Source organism: Cavia porcellus, unplaced genomic scaffold, assembly GCF_034190915.1.
Source record: "Cavia porcellus strain 051 isolate PalLab524CR breed Dunkin Hartley unplaced genomic scaffold, mCavPor4.1 scaffold_26, whole genome shotgun sequence".
Classification (NCBI taxonomy): domain Eukaryota; kingdom Metazoa; phylum Chordata; class Mammalia; order Rodentia; family Caviidae; genus Cavia; species Cavia porcellus.
The window spans coordinates 45471579-45489575 of record NW_026947509.1 but is presented as its reverse complement, the minus strand read 5'-3'; the positions used below and the strand labels follow the sequence as shown (position 1 = coordinate 45489575).

The 17997-nt window shown below is 45.2% G+C and overlaps 1 protein-coding gene across 1 annotated transcript in view; it reads left to right on the top strand.

The window, feature by feature from the left end:
• The first annotated feature begins 298 nt into the window (after positions 1 to 298).
• Positions 299 to 17997, top strand: part of Klf7 (KLF transcription factor 7) — an 84131-nt gene continuing 66432 nt past the window's right edge. The window contains exon 1 of the mRNA XM_063237359.1: positions 299 to 853. Coding sequence (XP_063093429.1) covers positions 752 to 853 — 102 coding nt within the window. The 5' untranslated portion in view covers positions 299 to 751. The remainder of the gene's footprint in view (positions 854 to 17997) is intronic.

Sequence of the window (17997 nt, the reverse complement as noted above, 5' to 3'; positions counted from 1 at the left end):
CTTGTAAGGCAGCAGGGAGATCCGCAGAGAGCCAATCCGCGGCCACCGCCGGGGCCAAGCCCCGCCCTCGAGCCCGCTTCGGGCTCCCCATTGGTCCTCAGTGACTTCATGAGCCCCCTGTTTACCTTACATGGTCACACGCGGCCTAATGGGCGCCCTCCTCCGAGATCCCACGGCTGCGCGCAGAGCCGGGCGGAGGGAGGGAGTTTGGGGAGGGGGAAGAGCAGGAGGAGGAGAAAAGGGGAGGGGGGACTACAAACTAGCAAGGATGGGGTGGGGGGTGGGGAGGAAAGGCAAGGGGGGGGGGAGAGAAGCGATCGCGAGAAAAAAAAAAAATGCAACCTCCCAAAATAAAGAGCAAAGATTGCATTAGGAGCGAACAGCGCTGCAGAAATAGATGGCAGCTTCGTGTCAGTGAGTTTGCGTCCCCTTCCTGATCCACAAGCCGGAGTGATTCGAGCTGGAAGGGAATTGTGACTCCCGTGAAGTCCCCTCTTCCTGGCAGTCAGCTGCATTGTACACGCTGGATACCCTCCATCCACCCCACTCTCTCGCTCCTCTCGCACCTCGCGCCCTCGCTCCTGCATTGATTTTTTTTTTTTTTCCTTTTTAGTTGACTGAAACAAAACAAAACAAAAGGGTCACTGGATGTCTGCCTTCTTGGGGGGTAAGCCAGACAGACTGACAGACAGACAGACTTCACTGTGCTCGGGGGAGGGCTTGTCGTCCCGCGTTGCCCGGCCGCAGCAGCATGGACGTGTTGGCTAGTTATAGTATATTCCAGGAGCTACAACTTGTCCACGACACCGGCTACTTCTCAGCGTTGCCGTCCCTGGAGGAGACCTGGCAGCAGGTGAATGATTTAAATTACTTGTGTAAATCGTGTGGTGGCGGCGGAGACGCAGGGGCTGCATTGGTGTGGGCTTTGGGGTTGGATTTTTTTTTCTTTCTGTTTTTGGTTTTGGTTTTATTTATTTATGTTTTCCTTTTGGGTTCTGTGTTGCTTCGAATGTTTTCTGATACAGTCATCGGCGCTTACCTCTCAACCCACCCCGAACCCTTTAGTCTTGCCTGGCCAAGCAGCCAGCCAGGTCCGAACTGCCTGCGTCTCAGTCACCAACACACACCCTTGCGCACACGTTTTCGGTTCACGGTCCCCGGGCTGAGACCGGCCCAACTTCTGGGGCTCGGAAAAGCCCGGTGGGAAGACGGTTTGGATCTGTGTGGTACCCTCATCCCTACGTGCGCGAGCCCTACCTGTCTGGTACCTTAGATCAGGTTCATGGGTTTCAACTGGTGCTGACATCGGCGGAGGGGGGTGGCAGGAGCACAGCGAAGTGTTTTCCCAGTAATTAGCGAGTGCCAGGAAAGAATAGGAGCTTAGTTTGGAGATTAGAAGGTGGAAGAAGAGAAAAGAATCCAGTGAAAAAAGCTGCTCAGGGGTATGTATCTCGGAGAAGGACGGGAAGATGCCTCTTTCTCAGTCTGACAAAGCACTGTAGGTTTCCCCAGTGGAATGCCTCCAGGAGGAAAACACCCTGCGTGTGTGTCCTTGTGTTTCTCTTTCTGTTTTTCGGGGTGGGGAGTCCCTTTCAGTTAGCACAACCCCAGACAAAGGCTGATACGTGCTTCTATCCTCTGACTTCGTCGCGGAGGACTAGTTAAGAAACTCCTAGGATGCTCAAGGGTACCGGTGCCAAGTTGAGGAGGCGTGAGGAAGGTGCGGAGGCACAGGGGACAAGTTCGCTAGGCTTTGTGAAGTGGAATAAAGAAAGTGCTGGTCAGTGGAAAGTGCTAGGTCTGCTGCGGGAACCGTGGCTTTTTTTTTTTTTTTTTTCCAGCAGCGACTGGGGGACGTTCTGCAGGAAAGATGGTGGTGGGTGGGGGCGGGGGACGTGGGTCTTTAAAACCTCGAGGGTGTGTACCGCGGAGAGTCCAGGAAGGCACTCTGGATTGGCACGTCGGAAGCGTGAACTTGTGCAGACCCTCCTGTTTGCCCTTGGAGAGGGCTGAGAGAGAGGCTCGGTGTGTGGCAGCCCCCCGTAACTGCTCAGTGACGGCAGCTCGTTAAGGCTAATGAACGGGCTGATTTCCTCTGCCAGGATCCAGGATTTGCCAGCTCGAGGCTGGGATGTAACAGTTGCTGCTCTAGTGGGAGAGGTTTGACTTTTGATATAAAGAGCCCCGTGGCGAAGCTGATCACCATTGTTACAAGTCCCCCCCCCCCCGCCCCCAAGAAGCTGCTAGTTTTTCAGCAGGTATCAGTCAGCCTCTTGTGCGCCTGTGTTCACACAAGCATTCCTGTCCGAAGATGCTGGTGGATACTCTTGAGTCTCTCCGAACACATTTTTTTCCCCACGAAGCATTTCTTCAAAGCTTGCTTTCCCCCATCCTTAACATGAGCATCTCATGTCTCATTAAGGGTCTCCCTGGGTCTATTTTCCTCCTTTTATTTTGCATGAGAAATCAGAATGTTGCCAGAATTTCATTTTCTAAATAGCTTTCGTTTTGCACTGTCAGCCGATTGGTGTTGAATCAGTTGCATATTAACAACTGTCTAGACAGGTTAGAGAAGGGAATCTGTTGATTTTAGTCAGCCTGCTCCAGGCAGCTCTTGTTTGTGACTAACCGTTTGTTCGGCAGTGTTGGAGGGAAGAAAGTTGGCTTTATTTGTTACAGCGTTCCCTCCTGATGAATCACACAACTTTGTTTTGGTTCAAGTTTTCACAGTAGTAAAGCCTGCTTTGCGGGAAGGCCTTTCTCCGAGGAAACCTGCCTTTCTAGCTGTGGCTGGACCATCCAGGAGAAGCTCCAGGTCTTCTAAGGCACATCAGTGGTTTGACAATTAAGGGCTGGATTAGATCTTTTGTTTCCCCAGAAGCCAGTTTGCTCTTCCTCCTTGCCTTCTCCTCCCCTGCCCTCCCCCTCCTGCCCACTCAAGGAACCGCTAGCTTACTTTCTATCTGAAGGCAGAGGAATTATTCTCCTTAACTGCTTCCTTGTTTCTTGCCTTAACCCTCTCCAACTGCCAGCTGCTCTCACCATAAAACCCTTTGCCAGATTATGCCAGAGCTGCACACTCAGGGTCCACAGGAAATGTAACTTGTGACAAGCACTTACAAACAACACGTCCCTCCAAGGAGCTTTCTGCTGTGGGCTCTGTAGTCACAACTGCTTTTTCTAAAGGTAGCCAGGACCCTAAGTTTGTGCTGACGCCAAAACCTCTAGCCTGTATTTCTTGCTTTTTCCCACACCCAACCCCCTTCGCTGCTGCCGAGTTGAAGAGGTAATGGTGATTGTGTGCAACTATGGGTTCCAAGTTGACCATTTGATGGTGAAATTTGGAGACTGCTTTGCTCAAAACAGCTCAAGAATATTGCTATGAAGAAACCCAGGCAGGAGGAAGTTGTCTGATGCTGTGGGGGTAATGCGATTTTAGAGGTCAAGTGAGGAATAATGATTAGACTTTCTCCAAGTGAACAATATGCCTGGCCTCAGGGAAAGGGATGAAGTGCTGAGATCCCAGTCATCTGATTTTCTAGAGAATGAGTGGCTTAGGGAATAGACCCAAGAACATCTGTGCGTTAGAAAATTAAGGATGCACTATTTGGGGATTCTAGTTCAAACTTACGATATGGATAATTTTCTGTGTCAGTGAGCTTGTGACAGAGTCACTGGTTGTGACGGGGCCACATCCGGTCATGGAGATCATCATTTTGACATTGAATTTTCAAGCAGTAATGCGGCTTCAACTCCCCGAATCATTGCTGTTATAATTTTAAAGCCCAAATGGACATCCCACATTAACAGCGCTCCATTCCTGGACTCTGACTGCATACTTAAGCACTTGGCCCAAGTAATATCATCTCTGCCTGTCATATAACTGTAAATTACACTGTGCTTATGTGATCTATTGTTTTATGGAATTCAGCTGACACAACTCTTAAGGCTACTATCCTTGAGATCTTGGGAATCTTGTAGGAAATTTTCCAAGAGTTGTTTGAGCAAAGTAGAAAAAGGCCAGGGTAGGACAGAGGCTGGAGAAGATTGTGGGGTGCCATGTGATAGTAGCTTAAGGGGAGACCCATTCATGACTTTCCTTGCCATTAGAAGTTACTGCTCTTTGGGTCCACCGCTGACTTGGAAAATAAAAAGGATTTGATATGATACTCTTGGTTATTTTCTCCCAGAGGCTGGGGGAAAAAAGCCTTGAGAGTTTTTGTACATCCATTATACCTTGCCTGGTATTTTGTGAGTACCGGTCAAGTGATGATGCTCTTAAGTCTTATTTGGAATTCACTTTGCTTCATGTCATTGAGAAGCTTGGCATGTTTACTTAAGAACTCTTATGGAATTATGCTCATTGCTAATGCTGATTCATAATTGGCAGATGGGGTCAATTTCAGGCCTCCATTTTGCTTGGAGAAAATTTTCCACTGCTACTGGAAACAAATAAATAAATCATAGAACATTCCTCCCTCCTCCTCCATTCCCCATTGTCTTAAACTAATGGCATACTTGGCTGCTGTAAAGACTAAAAGTGTCCCCGTAACATTATAGTTCCATCCTGGTTTGAGGCACCCTGAAGCACTTTCTGTGAGGGTCCTAAGAGGCATCTCTAGGGGGCAAACCCGCAGAAATCTTCTCCTTCCAAGAACACATCCAGGTACCAGGGAGAGGATTTGGTCAGTCAGCCACATGGCTTTTTCTTCTGTATGATCCTGCGTTTCTGCACTGCTTTCCAGCCAGGTGCTGTCTCAGCCAGAAAGACAAAGCAAACTGTAGGGTCTGTCCCTCCGTAGGTTTGCCTCTGCCCCCAATTTGCAGAGCCCCTTGTCTTGAATTAGAATTTCTTGGCCACAGCACCACCCTGAGAAATGTGTAGACACAAAGGAGCCTTGGTAACCATGCTGAAAGGATAAAATAGCTGGCTTTTTATTTTATTTTTTGAATGTGGTGTGTGTGTATATTCTTCCATGACTGGAAATCTATTCCTTTATTTGAAAGAGTGTCTTGATAGATGAACAGAAAATGAAAACTTCTGCTGTTATCCAGAAAATTCTTTATGGAGGTGCAACCACTAAATAAATGTAGTTATAAAAACGAAAGCACAGGTGAGTGCAGTTAGCCACCAGCCTTTCTTTAATGGATTCATTTCCACGTTCTCCTAGTAGACACATCTTTGTGTAGGCTTAGGGCCTCGCAAACATTATCATTGTGTCTACCTGTTTGCAGTTTGGTTTTTTAAAGTTAGTGAAGATTTCAGTGCAGATATTTTTACTACATCTGTCCCTAGAAGGGAGAAGAGAAAGTCACCATTCTTTGTTCTTTGTGAGCCCCCCCCCCACTTTCTCCTCAGAAGAGAATGGGGTGCTGGGGGGGTCCCATCCATTTAAAAGGCATTGCAGAAGATGCGGGGTGACAGGCTTTCCCCGAGATGATTTATGGATTGGCATGTCAGAGACCTTAAGTGTTCACATGTGGCCTCTTCTTCCTCGAAGCCCATTCTGAACACAAGTACCCGTGGGCCTAATTTGCCTCTTCACTTTAAATGGGGATCGTTTTGAGAGGGTCATAGTGGGGATTTGAATAGCTGTTCTCTTAAGAATCTTCAAATTCCCCTTCAGAGAATTGTCCTGCATTTTAACTTTTTGAATACAAGCATGACAGTCTTTCTTTGCTCACTCTGTGCCTGTGAGGGAAAGAAGAATACTGTTTAATCATGTTGATCAGATAGGTGCTCTGATACCTGATTGGTTGCCGGGTACCCCCATATTTACAGTGTATCATAGCAGGCACAGTGTTTTAAAGCGCTTTAGCTGGCCCCCATGCCTGGCAAATGCAGAGAATTCAATCAGTGTATCAGTGAGCATGTGTGTTTGCATTGGATTTGCTGAAAGTTTAGGACAGCTCCCCAACTTAATTTGAGCAGTGCAGGAGGCTGAGGGGTGGAGATTGCCTTCTCTTAAGCTTTAGTTCTCCTAATCAGCTGAGTGCTTGCATAGCAGGAACAGGTGGAAATATTTTAATCCCAAATTGGCAAATTTTACCAGGTGCAGAGATTAGAAAACTACAACTACCAGTGTCTAATCATGAATGTTACAGCAATTGGTGACCAGAAACACTCCTCTTCTTGTTACATTGTATATGCATTTTAGAACATTCCCACAGGAGAAACCCTCCTTCCTAAATCTAACTAACTTAAGAGTTTCTAAAATAGACATTTCACATAATTTTTTATTAAAAATAAAAGAATGAAACAAAAAACAAATAGAAGAAATAAAATCAGAAAACACAACCCCTTATCAAACTGTCCACATCATTTTTCATATAGATTAACGTTTTGATTCTTAGATTTCTATAAAAATAAAAGGGTCTCAGAATAGTTTAAACTTAAACTTGGTCATAATCTTTCTCCTCCTCTTCCTCGCTCTTATTTCTTCTTGTGAATGTCTAGAATTATTTCTACCACCTTGTGTTCTTCTTTGTTTTTCTCACTTGGTATTTGGTGTGACTTTAGGGACTGTCCCAGCCCAGCCTGATATGTGGCTGTCATAGCTGAGTGTCCCCAGCAGCTGTGGGGTCTGTGTCTAGCGTACCCCTGCTGGAGCTGTACCTTCTGCCTTTGGGAGATACTGTTCCTGACAGAACTGATCAGTGGACCCAGTCACACCTTGTAGATTTTTTTTTTTTGTTTATCCTAAAATATCAAAATATTTTACAGTAAATACTTTCTTTCAGGTCTTATTTTGTGTAAAATACTGCATTTGAGTGATGCCAAGTTGAATTGTCTGTAGATTCTGTGCCCTAGGAGACTGACAAGTAAAAGAGAGAAAACTTGCTCAAAGCCAGGTCCCAAGAAAAGGATACAGCTGTTACTTCGTGTGACCTTTTGAATGTTGACTGACCTGACCCTGTTGTGTGCTTATCCATTTAGTGACATTCTTGGTTGTAAAATATGCTGGAGATTTGCATGTTTCTGTTGCAGGCTTGCTCTTAGCTAAGGGCTTTCTGGGACTGGATGCTTCATGGCTGATGTGCGGAAACAGTGCATGCACGTGTCCATAATGGCCAGGAAGCAGGGTCCCTGTCTTTGTCATTCGGAAGTGATTCATGGTAATTAAAGTAACGCAGAGCCATATGCTATATCTATTTTTGAATATGGATCTATTGACATTTCTTCAGGGTCATATTAAAAGTCAGGCTCCAAGCCTTGTACCGAAGGTAGGGACAGAGACTCTTAGAATTTAAAATGTTGAAAAGATCTTGGTTTTCTCAATTTTTAAATACTAGGGGTAGAACCTTGTTAGTGACTGCTGTTGATTCAGTGCCAGATGAGGAGTTGCATTCTTCAAGGTCACAACTTGCTGTTGACACCAATGGCCCCAGGGCTTGGGACTCTTTCGGATGCCCAAGTGCCTTTGGTTTTGCTTGCTTTAGAATGTACTTGGTCTCTTCCTTCCTTTCTCTGTCTCTGCCTCCTTTTCTCAAGCCACCTTTCTCTCCCCTCTCCCCTCCCCCCTCTCTTTCCTTCTCTGTTTCCCTTTCCTCTTTCCCTTGTTCCCTTCTTCCTTCAAAGGTAACAAAGAAAACCCTCTTTTTACTTCCATAAGTTACTAGTGCATAACATTTTGGAAAGGGCTGGGTCCTGGACCAAGCTCTTGAATATTTCAGAGCAGACCTAAGTGTTTAATCCCTATCCCATTCTTAACAACGTGTGGCAACTTTGACAATATACACTGTACTTGAAGGAAAACGTTCCTGGTACAGTGCTAGCTTTATGAAAAGTACTGCCATTTAAAGAGCAGCAAATGGCGTGGGAGTGAGGAGGGTGACTCAAGGCATCTGTGGTGAGGGGGGGAGAGAGGGTGGAGGTGGGGGTTTGGTGTAGAGAGCTTCCAATGTGCAGTGGCTTTGTTTCCAAGATCTTGCTGGTCCAGGGAATGAGAGACTAGCAGCCCATGCACTAGCTGATGATAATATTTTCTGAAAGTGTTTTAGTTAGAATTCTGAAGAGAGTTGGACGGGAGATGGGTTGCAGTGTTTAATAAATTTAAACGGAAAACACTGTACACTCTTAATAATAGCAGAGGAGAAATTCCACACAGGGAGGCTGAAGGATGAAGCAGGCTCATTTGCACGAGTAACCCCAGTTCTCCTGCGTCCCGGTTCCCTTTTGGCCTTCTCTATCCATTTACGACCTTCTCTAGCTCCGATGGCAGAGATTTTCTCTCCTGACGTGTCTCACACATCTTTCCACTTTAAGGGTCTTGAAAGTTGAAATTTCCTTCTCAGATATTTGGAGATCTGCTTATTTCCTCAGAGATAATAATCTATCCCTCCAGCTGCAGGTGAAAACATTCAGTCTAGTTCCACTTTCTCAATTAGACATGACTGACTGTGATTTTGGGGGGTTGCTAGAGCTGAGTGTGTTCCAACCCCCGAACCCATCAACACCTGCCATTGGCCGCTTCCTTCTTCCCGTCTCTGTTTCTTTTGTTTATGTATGTTCTTGTCATTATTTAGGTTTGGCTTGCCAGCCATCTTTGGCCTTTCTTTTTTCTTGGAATCTAGTTTTTTTTTTTTTTTTTTTTTTAATTCCAGATTGAAAAATCGCATTGGTTGAAATAGTTATTTTTAAAATCCCCTAAATTTGGCTTCTGTGGCATCTTGGCATGGGTCTTCACCTTCATGCCCCCACTATCATTGTCCTGGGGCACCCCCCTGTAAACCCTGTCACCTTTGTCACCTCTTTCTACTTCCATCACCTGGCATGGCCAGCTTTGAAACTGCCAGTAGCTTCTTATGAAGAAGAGGCTGAACCTTCATGAAGAGGCTGAACCTTCGAGGTCAGGCTGTTCCAAGATTGGGTCTACCTTGTGACCTCTCCTTCACAGATAGTAAATTCCACCCAAACAACGTGACCACTTCTCTGCTTCTGTTTTATTTTTTTCCCCTTTATCCTTTTCCCTCTTGCTCCCCTCCCCCTCCTAGTTCTCTTTGTCCAGATTCTAGCCATATTTAACTTCCAGACAGCTGCCACATCTTCCAGGAAACTATGCCCCTTGCCCTGGGCCTACCAGTAGTTGCTACTGTTTCTACGTTTCTATGTAGAACTTTTTACTTTCTTACGGTTTTGTCTATCTGAATCAATCTCCTTTCCTTCTTTCTTTTCTCTTTCTCACTTTCCTCTCATTTTTCCACCTCAGTTGTATGATTTCAAGCAGTGTTGATGGTTATGGTTTTGGAAATCAGCTTGTACTATATCGTCCGCTTCCAGTAGTTTTATATGAGGAGTATTTTATGACTGTGACTTACCTCTATCTATGTTTTTGGCAGTGGTTCTCAATGATGGGTGCCCTGCTGACCAAGTAAATCAATATCTATTTGGGAGGGACCCAGGCACCAGGGAGTCCAATATGTAGCCCAGGCTTTGAGCTATTAATCTGTGAGGGTCAACAGTGTATCAGCACTGCAGACGTCCTCTCCACGTTTTTAAGTACTGAGTTTCTTGTATAACATGGTTTCCAGGAGTACCAGAGGCAGGACAAAAGGGCTGGCTGTTCTTCCTCCAGTTCATTGGCTCACAGCGGCTGCCCAAGGGTTCCTCCCTCCATCTGTTTGGCTTTCCCTTACCTTAAGGCATCTCAGGGAGTCCTGCTTGGTTCGAATTTCCTATGACCCACCCCGGATTTGTTTAACCTGGTCAAACTCCATTTTTGGAAACTTTGTGGATTTGAGCATTGAACTCCAACTGTGTGGTGCTTCAAATCATTCTTTCCTGGTCTGTTCTCAGTGATGGCTGTCAGCGGCTTCAGCCTGCCGCCTGGTTTTTGAGGGATGAATGTGTGTGTGTACCTCTGTTGGGTGACTTAGGCATTAGGTACCCGCCCTCCATTTTTCTTGCTGACCATGGTGTTTGGAAGCAGATTCTGTTTATAAAGGATTTCAAAGGCACCATCATTCTAGTAAGAGGAACAAAAATAAACTGTAGAAGAATTGCTGCTGAGGACATTCAGGGAAGGAGACGGCCTCCATCGCCATAGAAAACCCAGCTCCCGCGGTAATGACTGTGGGCATGTGGTGATCTCACAAAGAAGTCTTAGAAATGGCTCTTGTGTCAGACTGTGATGTTTGCAAAACTGTATGCACTGTAGCTGCATCCTTTCATCTATCAGCTCTCTTTGATGGGGGTATGGTTGGCAAGAGAGACCATCAGGAGAGGAGCTCAGAGCCCAGGGTTGAAGGATGTTTTTTGGAAAGCTCAACCCAGCTGTGAAAATAGCAATTAGCCATGGAGCAGTTGCCCTACCGGGGAGCCCTGGCTGCTCTGGACCCCGACGCTCACATTCACCTTGCAGGGCCAGTGAACAGGAATTCAATAGGGTGGTCATAGTGTGGTTGCTTATTTTTGGAGAAGCGACATATTTATTCAGCTTATGAAGGCATGGAAATAGATTCTCCCCATGCCTGGCCCTACCTTTGAAAGCTTTTGGAGTTTATGAGGAACTGTGTGGCTGTGGAGTTGGAGGTCTTCTGTGAGGAGGAGCTTTGCAGATGTGATTATTCCTGAGCTCCCAGAGCCCCTGCTCAGGGACAGGTCGGAATCTCTGGCCCGACTTCCACATCTTGAGACTGCTTGGCCCATGGCTTCTGAAGAGTGGCCCTTGCCTTTCCCTGTCTATCTCTGCGCTGTTGTTTCCTGTAAAATGGACGGAGAGATGATTTGCTCTGTGATGGGAATGTTCATGTTCGCTTTGAGCTTTTGTTCTGAAAGGCTCAGGGGGTTTTGCTGATGGCCTTCTGTCCCTGACACATCCTTTCTATGCTGAGTGGGCAGGCAGGTATTGCAGACTTACAGATGAAAATATTGAGGTTTCGGGCAGCAGATTGCCCACCTAAAATCAGACACCATAGTCGAGCCAAGGATCTAATTCTAGGCGGGCTGTCCAACACTCTGGATTCCTGTATGGGTGCTCACTGCTGGTTCGGTAGGAGACACAAGGGCCGGAGGCAGAGCTGCGGTCTGGCGATCAGTGAACACCTCCTCAGTCTGTCTGCTTTCTGGACCTTGGTCTTCTTGTCTATAAATTGACTGGCTGTGCTCGTGCTCCTTAAGGTCATGGGGTTTCATCGTAGACAGATGACGTGGAGGCTTTGGCATCAGCTGTGCTCCCAGCCTTGAGAAAGCCATTGAATGTCTCCAAGTCTCTTGGCCATCTGTGGAGCAGAATTATTAATTCCTCTACCGGAACTGGTTCTTTGACTGAGTTTCAGGCTTATTGTAGCCGCTCAGCAAATGCCCCATCCTTTCCCTTTCTCCTCCTAAGCAGTAGTACACAGTAGTGCTCAATCCTCTTTCTATAAATAGTATCACTGGTTTTTCAAAGATCCCAGGGTGCCTGGATGAATGACAGAAAATGAGAAAAGGTGTTGAATATAGTATTCCTTTATCCATCCATAGAGAAGACTGGGCAAAGAATGGCAATGTTCGTGGTCCTCAGAAATTGGATCTAGGGTGACATTCTTCCAATTTGCTTGGCTTGTTCATGCAAATGTCCAACCTGTTCCCTTTCTTTCTCTCTCATCTTACTTATGCTTTCACCTAAGTCTTTCCAGCATGCAGTTTTTTTTTTTTTTTTTTTTTTTTAGGAACAGGAATTAGGCACATATAACATAATGTGTTGCTGGTTTCTACACCTGCCATTTCTGCCGTACCTGATGACTGAGCTTACAGCAGCTTATGAGAGCGAATCAGGTTTTATGAGATCTATAAATATCTCAGATAGGATTTTTATTTCATTTTCCTCCTTCAAATAAGACATAATGGAGGCACTCACATTTGGGAAGAATATTCTTTCTGTGATAAAGTAGGGTGTTTTTGAATTGGCTTCTGAAAAGCAGTTGTTTGATGTGGTCGTTTCCGGTGGGAGGGTTCTAAGGGATGGGGCCGAATCATGCATATGCTGCTACAAAATTCCAGGGTGGTTTCACCGTGTTTAAGGTTTAGCCTGGCACCCATGGGGAGGGAGATTTATTTAGAGATGCCAGTCCCCTGAAGGCTGCATCTCTTCCTTCTGTGGATGGGCATTTGTTGTTTTCTCTGATACACAGAAACCAGGGAGGGAAAGTGGCCGCCTAGCAGGAGGTGGACCCTGGCAGGGAACTTTTCCAGTTCTTTGTCTGCTTTCAGCTGCCCGCAGGAGAGTGTTCTCATCCTCTTCTACTTCTAGGGCTCCCTTGGGAAGATTTCATGTCACTTGTGTATTTCAGAGTGCCCCCCTCCCCCTTCACTTTGTATATTTCAAAGTACCCCTCCCCCATCACATTTAGAAAAAATACCCTCGTTTATTCATTTTCTTAATGTACATGAACCACCACCAGGAATGGAACAGGATTTTTCTTTACATTGCTGTTTGAGGAGTTTGTAAATCATGAGCCCAGAATATTTTACAAATGCATTCAGAAACAGCTATTCTAAGTGCTTTACTCTCTCTCTGTAGAATGGAGAGTGGACTGTTTTCCGTATCTAATTCAGGGTCACTGTGGAAAACTTAACTACAGATTTAACAGGGTTTCTCCCCACCGTTTACATTTAATATCTGACTCCCTGACCACCCACTTGTTTGTTTTCTCTTTTTTCTTTTCTTTTGTATAACTTCCCAATGTATTCCCCCTCCCTTGTCTGTGGCTGTGTATTTAACTAGATGATGATTTAATTTATTATTGAAATAATAAGCCCCTTTGAATTTATACATAGAAGGAGACTTTTGCCTTAATGTCATTTATCTTTTCCTGTTTGAACTCCTGTTAGTGTGTAACATAGCCCAGCACTTGGGTTCTGTTATATACAACCACTGTTCTGTGCTCCTCACTAAATAATGGGACTTCTTAGGTCTGTAGTTTCCTGACAACACAGGAACAGTGAGATTATCAGCAGTGCAGACAGAAAGCTCTGAGGGTTGAATTGGCTTGGAGATACACATGATTTGCCCAGCATACATATTTCCATTTTCTTTTTAACTTGAGTGCTTTTAGACATGATCTTGTGCTCTTTAGTTAACCCTATTCCTGCTATGTCTACCTCATCATTGGCCCAGTGAACATGCATCTGGGTTTTTAACCCAGACTTAACACCACTCAAAAAGCTATGAACCTGAGGACAACCTTTAGTACTGCATGACCATGTCAAGGGGGCTTGCTTTCCGCTCTGCACCAGGATACATTTTACTTTGTTTCTCAGTGTCTCTGTCATGTTGAATGTCTTTGTTTGGGAGTCTGTTTAACAAAGCAATTTCCAAATTGCATCTCACTTTTTCCTAGTCATCCAGGTTCTGTTGTAGATCATGGAAATCTGGGATGGAAAAGACCATCTGGTTTGCCTCTCCCCCTGCCCAGGCTGAGCAGTTGCTCTGGAGCACACGTTCATTCTTTATTGGTAAAATTTGCAACATTTTCCAACTTGGAAACTGACTGAGTTTCCTGAGCCTGCAGCTTCTTCTTGCTCTAAGTGGGAGGAAAATAAAACAAGACCAACTCCTCTTCCCCATTTGGTAAAAACCAGACCATCCTCATTAACAAAAAATAAAAAATACAAAAGATTGCCATTATTACTCCCTTTTGCAGAAGTGAACCATGTAACCAGTTCTGGAGTTTTTGGTCTGACGTGGAAGAAGGTCGAAGGAGCTTGCGCAGAATTCCACAAGCTGCTTTAAGGGCTTACTTTTTGTGGAAGTGGATTTTAGGTGAATTGCTTCACTGAGGAAGTGATGCTTTGAGTGTGAAGAAGTCCAGGGTGTTTTAATAAAGTACTTTTCCTGAGAATTGAGCAATTTGCTTTCTTTCTGCTCTTAGCATACAGAAACTGCCTGCAAGGCTCTTGGCCTTCATTTTCTAATGCTTTACAGGTACTTTTCTACATTAGGGATGTTTAAAAGAATTATCCTTTTGTATGAGTTCCTTATATTACTCAGGGTGTCACTTAGGTTAACCAGATGGGGATTTTCAGGCTCATTATTTTCTGGTAAAAAACAAAACAAAACATTTTTTAAATGTCCTTGGTGCGAGGTATTGTTCCTTCTTTTCTCCAATCTCTGATCTTACTCCTTTTTAAATATATCTGTTTGCTAAGTTAACACCTAAGTTCATTATCACCAGCCTTCTTCCCTCTCCCCCTCTGTGTTTACATAAATTTTCAGAGCCAGAGAACCATTGATCTTACTGTGTGAATTAGCTACTACTAAAATATTTCTGGAAAAATATTTCTGGAGACGAAAACAAGCAAGAAGAAAAGGAATACAGTGTGCCGCTGTAGAATGCCCTTGCTCCTCCAATTTGGAACCTGAGACTAAGATGTCACACCTATGAGAACTCCAGGAGCTAAACATTTCATTCTGATTCCCGATCTCTCCTCCGCCCCCTCAATTTGCAAATAACCTGGCGGAGCTTAAGGGATCATTAAGTCTGAGGCAGTATTGGACTCGCAAGAACTGCGGGCCCCTTTTCAGTACTGGGAGCACATTTGCATGTTAATGTAGCGCGTGGAGCAGCAGGTCATAGGCAGCGCTTCTGAAGCCTGGGCTGTGTGCTGGCCTCCTCAGCTTCCAGAGCACGGTGACAGCTAACACAGAATCACCTTGGGAGGTAGCTCTGTTCGAATTTCAGTTTTATTTCCATCCTAACTCAAGTTGAAGAAGAACTTGGAGTAGCAGGTCTTTAACACCACTCAAGCTTGGTAATCTCTCCTTCCCTCCGCCCCTCCTGGCCACTTTTCCTTTTCCTCTCTTCCTTCCTTTATTTTATTGTTAGCATGATTTTAATAAAGAAAGGAGGTTTCAGATTCAGCCTCTACCAGGTGAATATTCACTTAAAGTTCATATGATCCTTTTGATTTTGTGATTACCTTCCATCAATGAACTGTTGTAAAAAAAGCATTTACATACATGAAGCCTCACGTAGACAGTTGAAGAACGCAAATAGGGAACCCATTGTGCAGATAAAACTGTGAAGTTTGACTTGAAGTTAGAGAAATACTTGATGGTGTGGTAAATTCAAGGAATTGGCCATCAGAAGAGGTGGAACCCAGGCCTTACTTGGTTCATACAAACCAAGGCAAATTGCTAAACCACATTTTCCCCCCAGCAAGGGGGAATGGAGAATTATTACAATCAAGTGATAAATAGAGGTGAAAGAGCTTTGTGAACTCTCAGTGCCCTGCCCTCCTATTGTTTTCTAGGTAGGAGAAGCTTTTGTTTCAAGCTTTAAACTATTACTTCTTGTTGACTTTTGCTTTATGGTTTCTGTTGTTTTCTGAGCAGGAACTTTGTAGCTTATTTGTTCAAATGAGGGCTGTTAGCAGTGCCTTAATCACAGCACTTCAAAGATGTTCTTACTGGGCTGGGGATTTAGCTCAGCAGCATAAGCACCTGCCTTGCAAGCAGGCAGTCGTGAGTTCGATCCCCGGTACCGATAAAAAAGGAAAAAGACAATAAATAAATAAAACTTAGGAATTGTTTATTAAAAAAAAAAAAAGCAAAGATGTTCTTACTGGTGATTTAAACCAGGACTTAAAATTTATCTGATTTCTTATGGCTGTTCGCCTGTGTTAAGTTTTAACTAAATTTTGAGGAAATAAAGTGAGTCTGTGGCATATAGTATGTCAGAACTTGGGGAGAAAGATAACTTGTCCTGTTATTATTATTATTATTTGGTGGTGGCACCTGGGATGGAGATGAGGGGCTTGAGCATGTTAGGCAAGCACTGCTCCACTTAATTACACCCCCAGCCCTGTGTTTTTAAAGCACATTTTAATCATTAGTGTATATTAAATATTATATAGTTTAACTTCTGTGAGAACCCCAAAGTATACAAGATCTAGAGACACATAGAATTTAAAGGCACAGCAGAAGAGAGGCAGTAGGAAGGGAGGCAGTGTGTGCAGGTGGGAAGGGGGTCTGGGTGGAGACGGGGAGTGTAGGGGAGAGTGATGAGGGTGTGATAGGTGTGCATCAGTTCCCCGACATGAATGTAGTTACAGTGTGTTGTAATCATACTAATAACGAGAAATAGAAAACTTCATTCTCCTTAAGACAGCAAAATCAACATGTTACAACATTCACAAAACTGTGTGTGTGTACCCAAGCGTCTGTGTATGTGTGTGTGTGTGTGTGTGGGATGGTGGTGATGGTGGTGATGTTCCCTGGAAGAAGGAAGTCTAGGTATTCGGGTAGAAGTGAGAATCCGTTTCTTCTCCAAGTGGACGTTTGTACAGCTATGTGACTCATTAGCAGGACACTGTCACATGTGGGTCATGGCAAGAAGCTGGGGACTTCCCTACCAAGCTAGAAAGTCCTGGGCTACTCCTGACCTCTGAGCCTGGCAGCTTAAGTTACACTGGGGGTGGAGGGATTCAGCAGCATGACACTCCCTGGGACAGGGACTTGTTCCAGCCAGACCTTGCTAGGAGGTAGCTGCGGGCAGGAAGGGGGCAAACTCCCAAGGGGCTGGAGGTTTAGCTCAGCGGCATAAGCGCCTGCTCTGCAAGCAGGCAGTCGTGAGTTCGATCCCCGGTACCAATAAAAAGGAAACAGACAAAAAAAAAAAAAAAAAGTCGCAAACTCCCAGCAACTCTGCTGCCCAGGCCTGCTGAAGCTCAGGGTCTCGTGCTTCTTACCCATGCTCACATCTGCATCCCCACAGGGCTGTGGGAGCCCAGGTGCCGGTGCACTGGGGGAAATGAGAGCACGCTGGCATCTCTGCCCAGTGAGTGGTGTCCCACATCTGGTGACTGTGGCAGTGCTGCATGCACAGTGGAGAACGAGTACCTCTGCGGGCTGAGTGTGAGCCTATGGTGGTCGTATGAACATGTGGTGCAAGTGTGAGTCTATGGTCCAGTTATGGAAAGGTCTGAAGGTGTCGCCATCCCTGCTCGGAAATTGCAGGATGGACAGCTGGTTTGTTGGATGACTTGAAGGGTTTCCAGGGTAGCCAATGCGGACCAGGTTGAGTGTGGGGCCCAGGAGGCCCCTTCCTCTCTGCATCTCCATCCCTTCCAAAGCTCATTGGTGTTAGTAAGAGAAAACTATGTAGCTAATCTAGAGGACAAAGGCAGAGTCTCCTGGAGACAGAAGAGAGGCTTTCAGTAAAGGAGCTACTTTTAACATGTTTTTAATTTATCTCACCCCCAAACTACTGAAAACCCATTCTAGAAAGGAAACCACACCAGTTTCTTATTCTTGACTAAGAAATCAACACGCCTTCTTGGCACTGGGGGGAAAGACAGCTGTGCTGGGCCCTGAGTGCTGAAAGTCGTGTGTCAGGAGACATTCCTTTTTGTTTGTGGTCTTGAATGAGAGGAAGACAAGCGGGGACAGGTAGTGACCGGGCTGGTATATCATAGAGTGAGGGCCCTGAGAATTTAGAAAATGAGGAATGTAGTGTGGGTCGATTGGTGGAGGGAATTTCTTCCTCCCAAAGCTGACTTTAGCAAAGAAGTCACAGAGTAGGGGTCCTAAGGGGGGCCACAGAGAGCCAGGGTGGGAGCATCAAGGAGCAAGGCAGGCAGTGCAGGGTAGCCGAGGTTGGTGGGAACTGTAGTGAAATGGTGATGAACCCTTGTAGCTAAAGGGTGGTAGCCATTTGGTGCTAGCCAAATGCTGCCCTGGGGGGATTACAGGATCCATTGTCAGATCTTCAGGGTTTTCACTAGAAGTTACGAGCTTAGATTTCGATCCCTGGTACCGATAAAAAGAAATAAAAATAAAAATAAAAAAAAAAATAAAAAAAATGGGCAGAATAAAAATACTGAGTGTGTCAAAAACAAAAAACAAAAATCCTTGAGGATGGCTCCGGACACTGGAGCCCTTGGTGTGTCACCCAGCTGTCTTTTTTAGGTTGAATGTCTCTGTCTTTGCACCCTCATTCAAAGTGACAGTTTGTATCCAGGTGACCCTAGAAAGCAGGGGTGTCCAGGATCATGGAGGGGCTTCACTTGCTCAG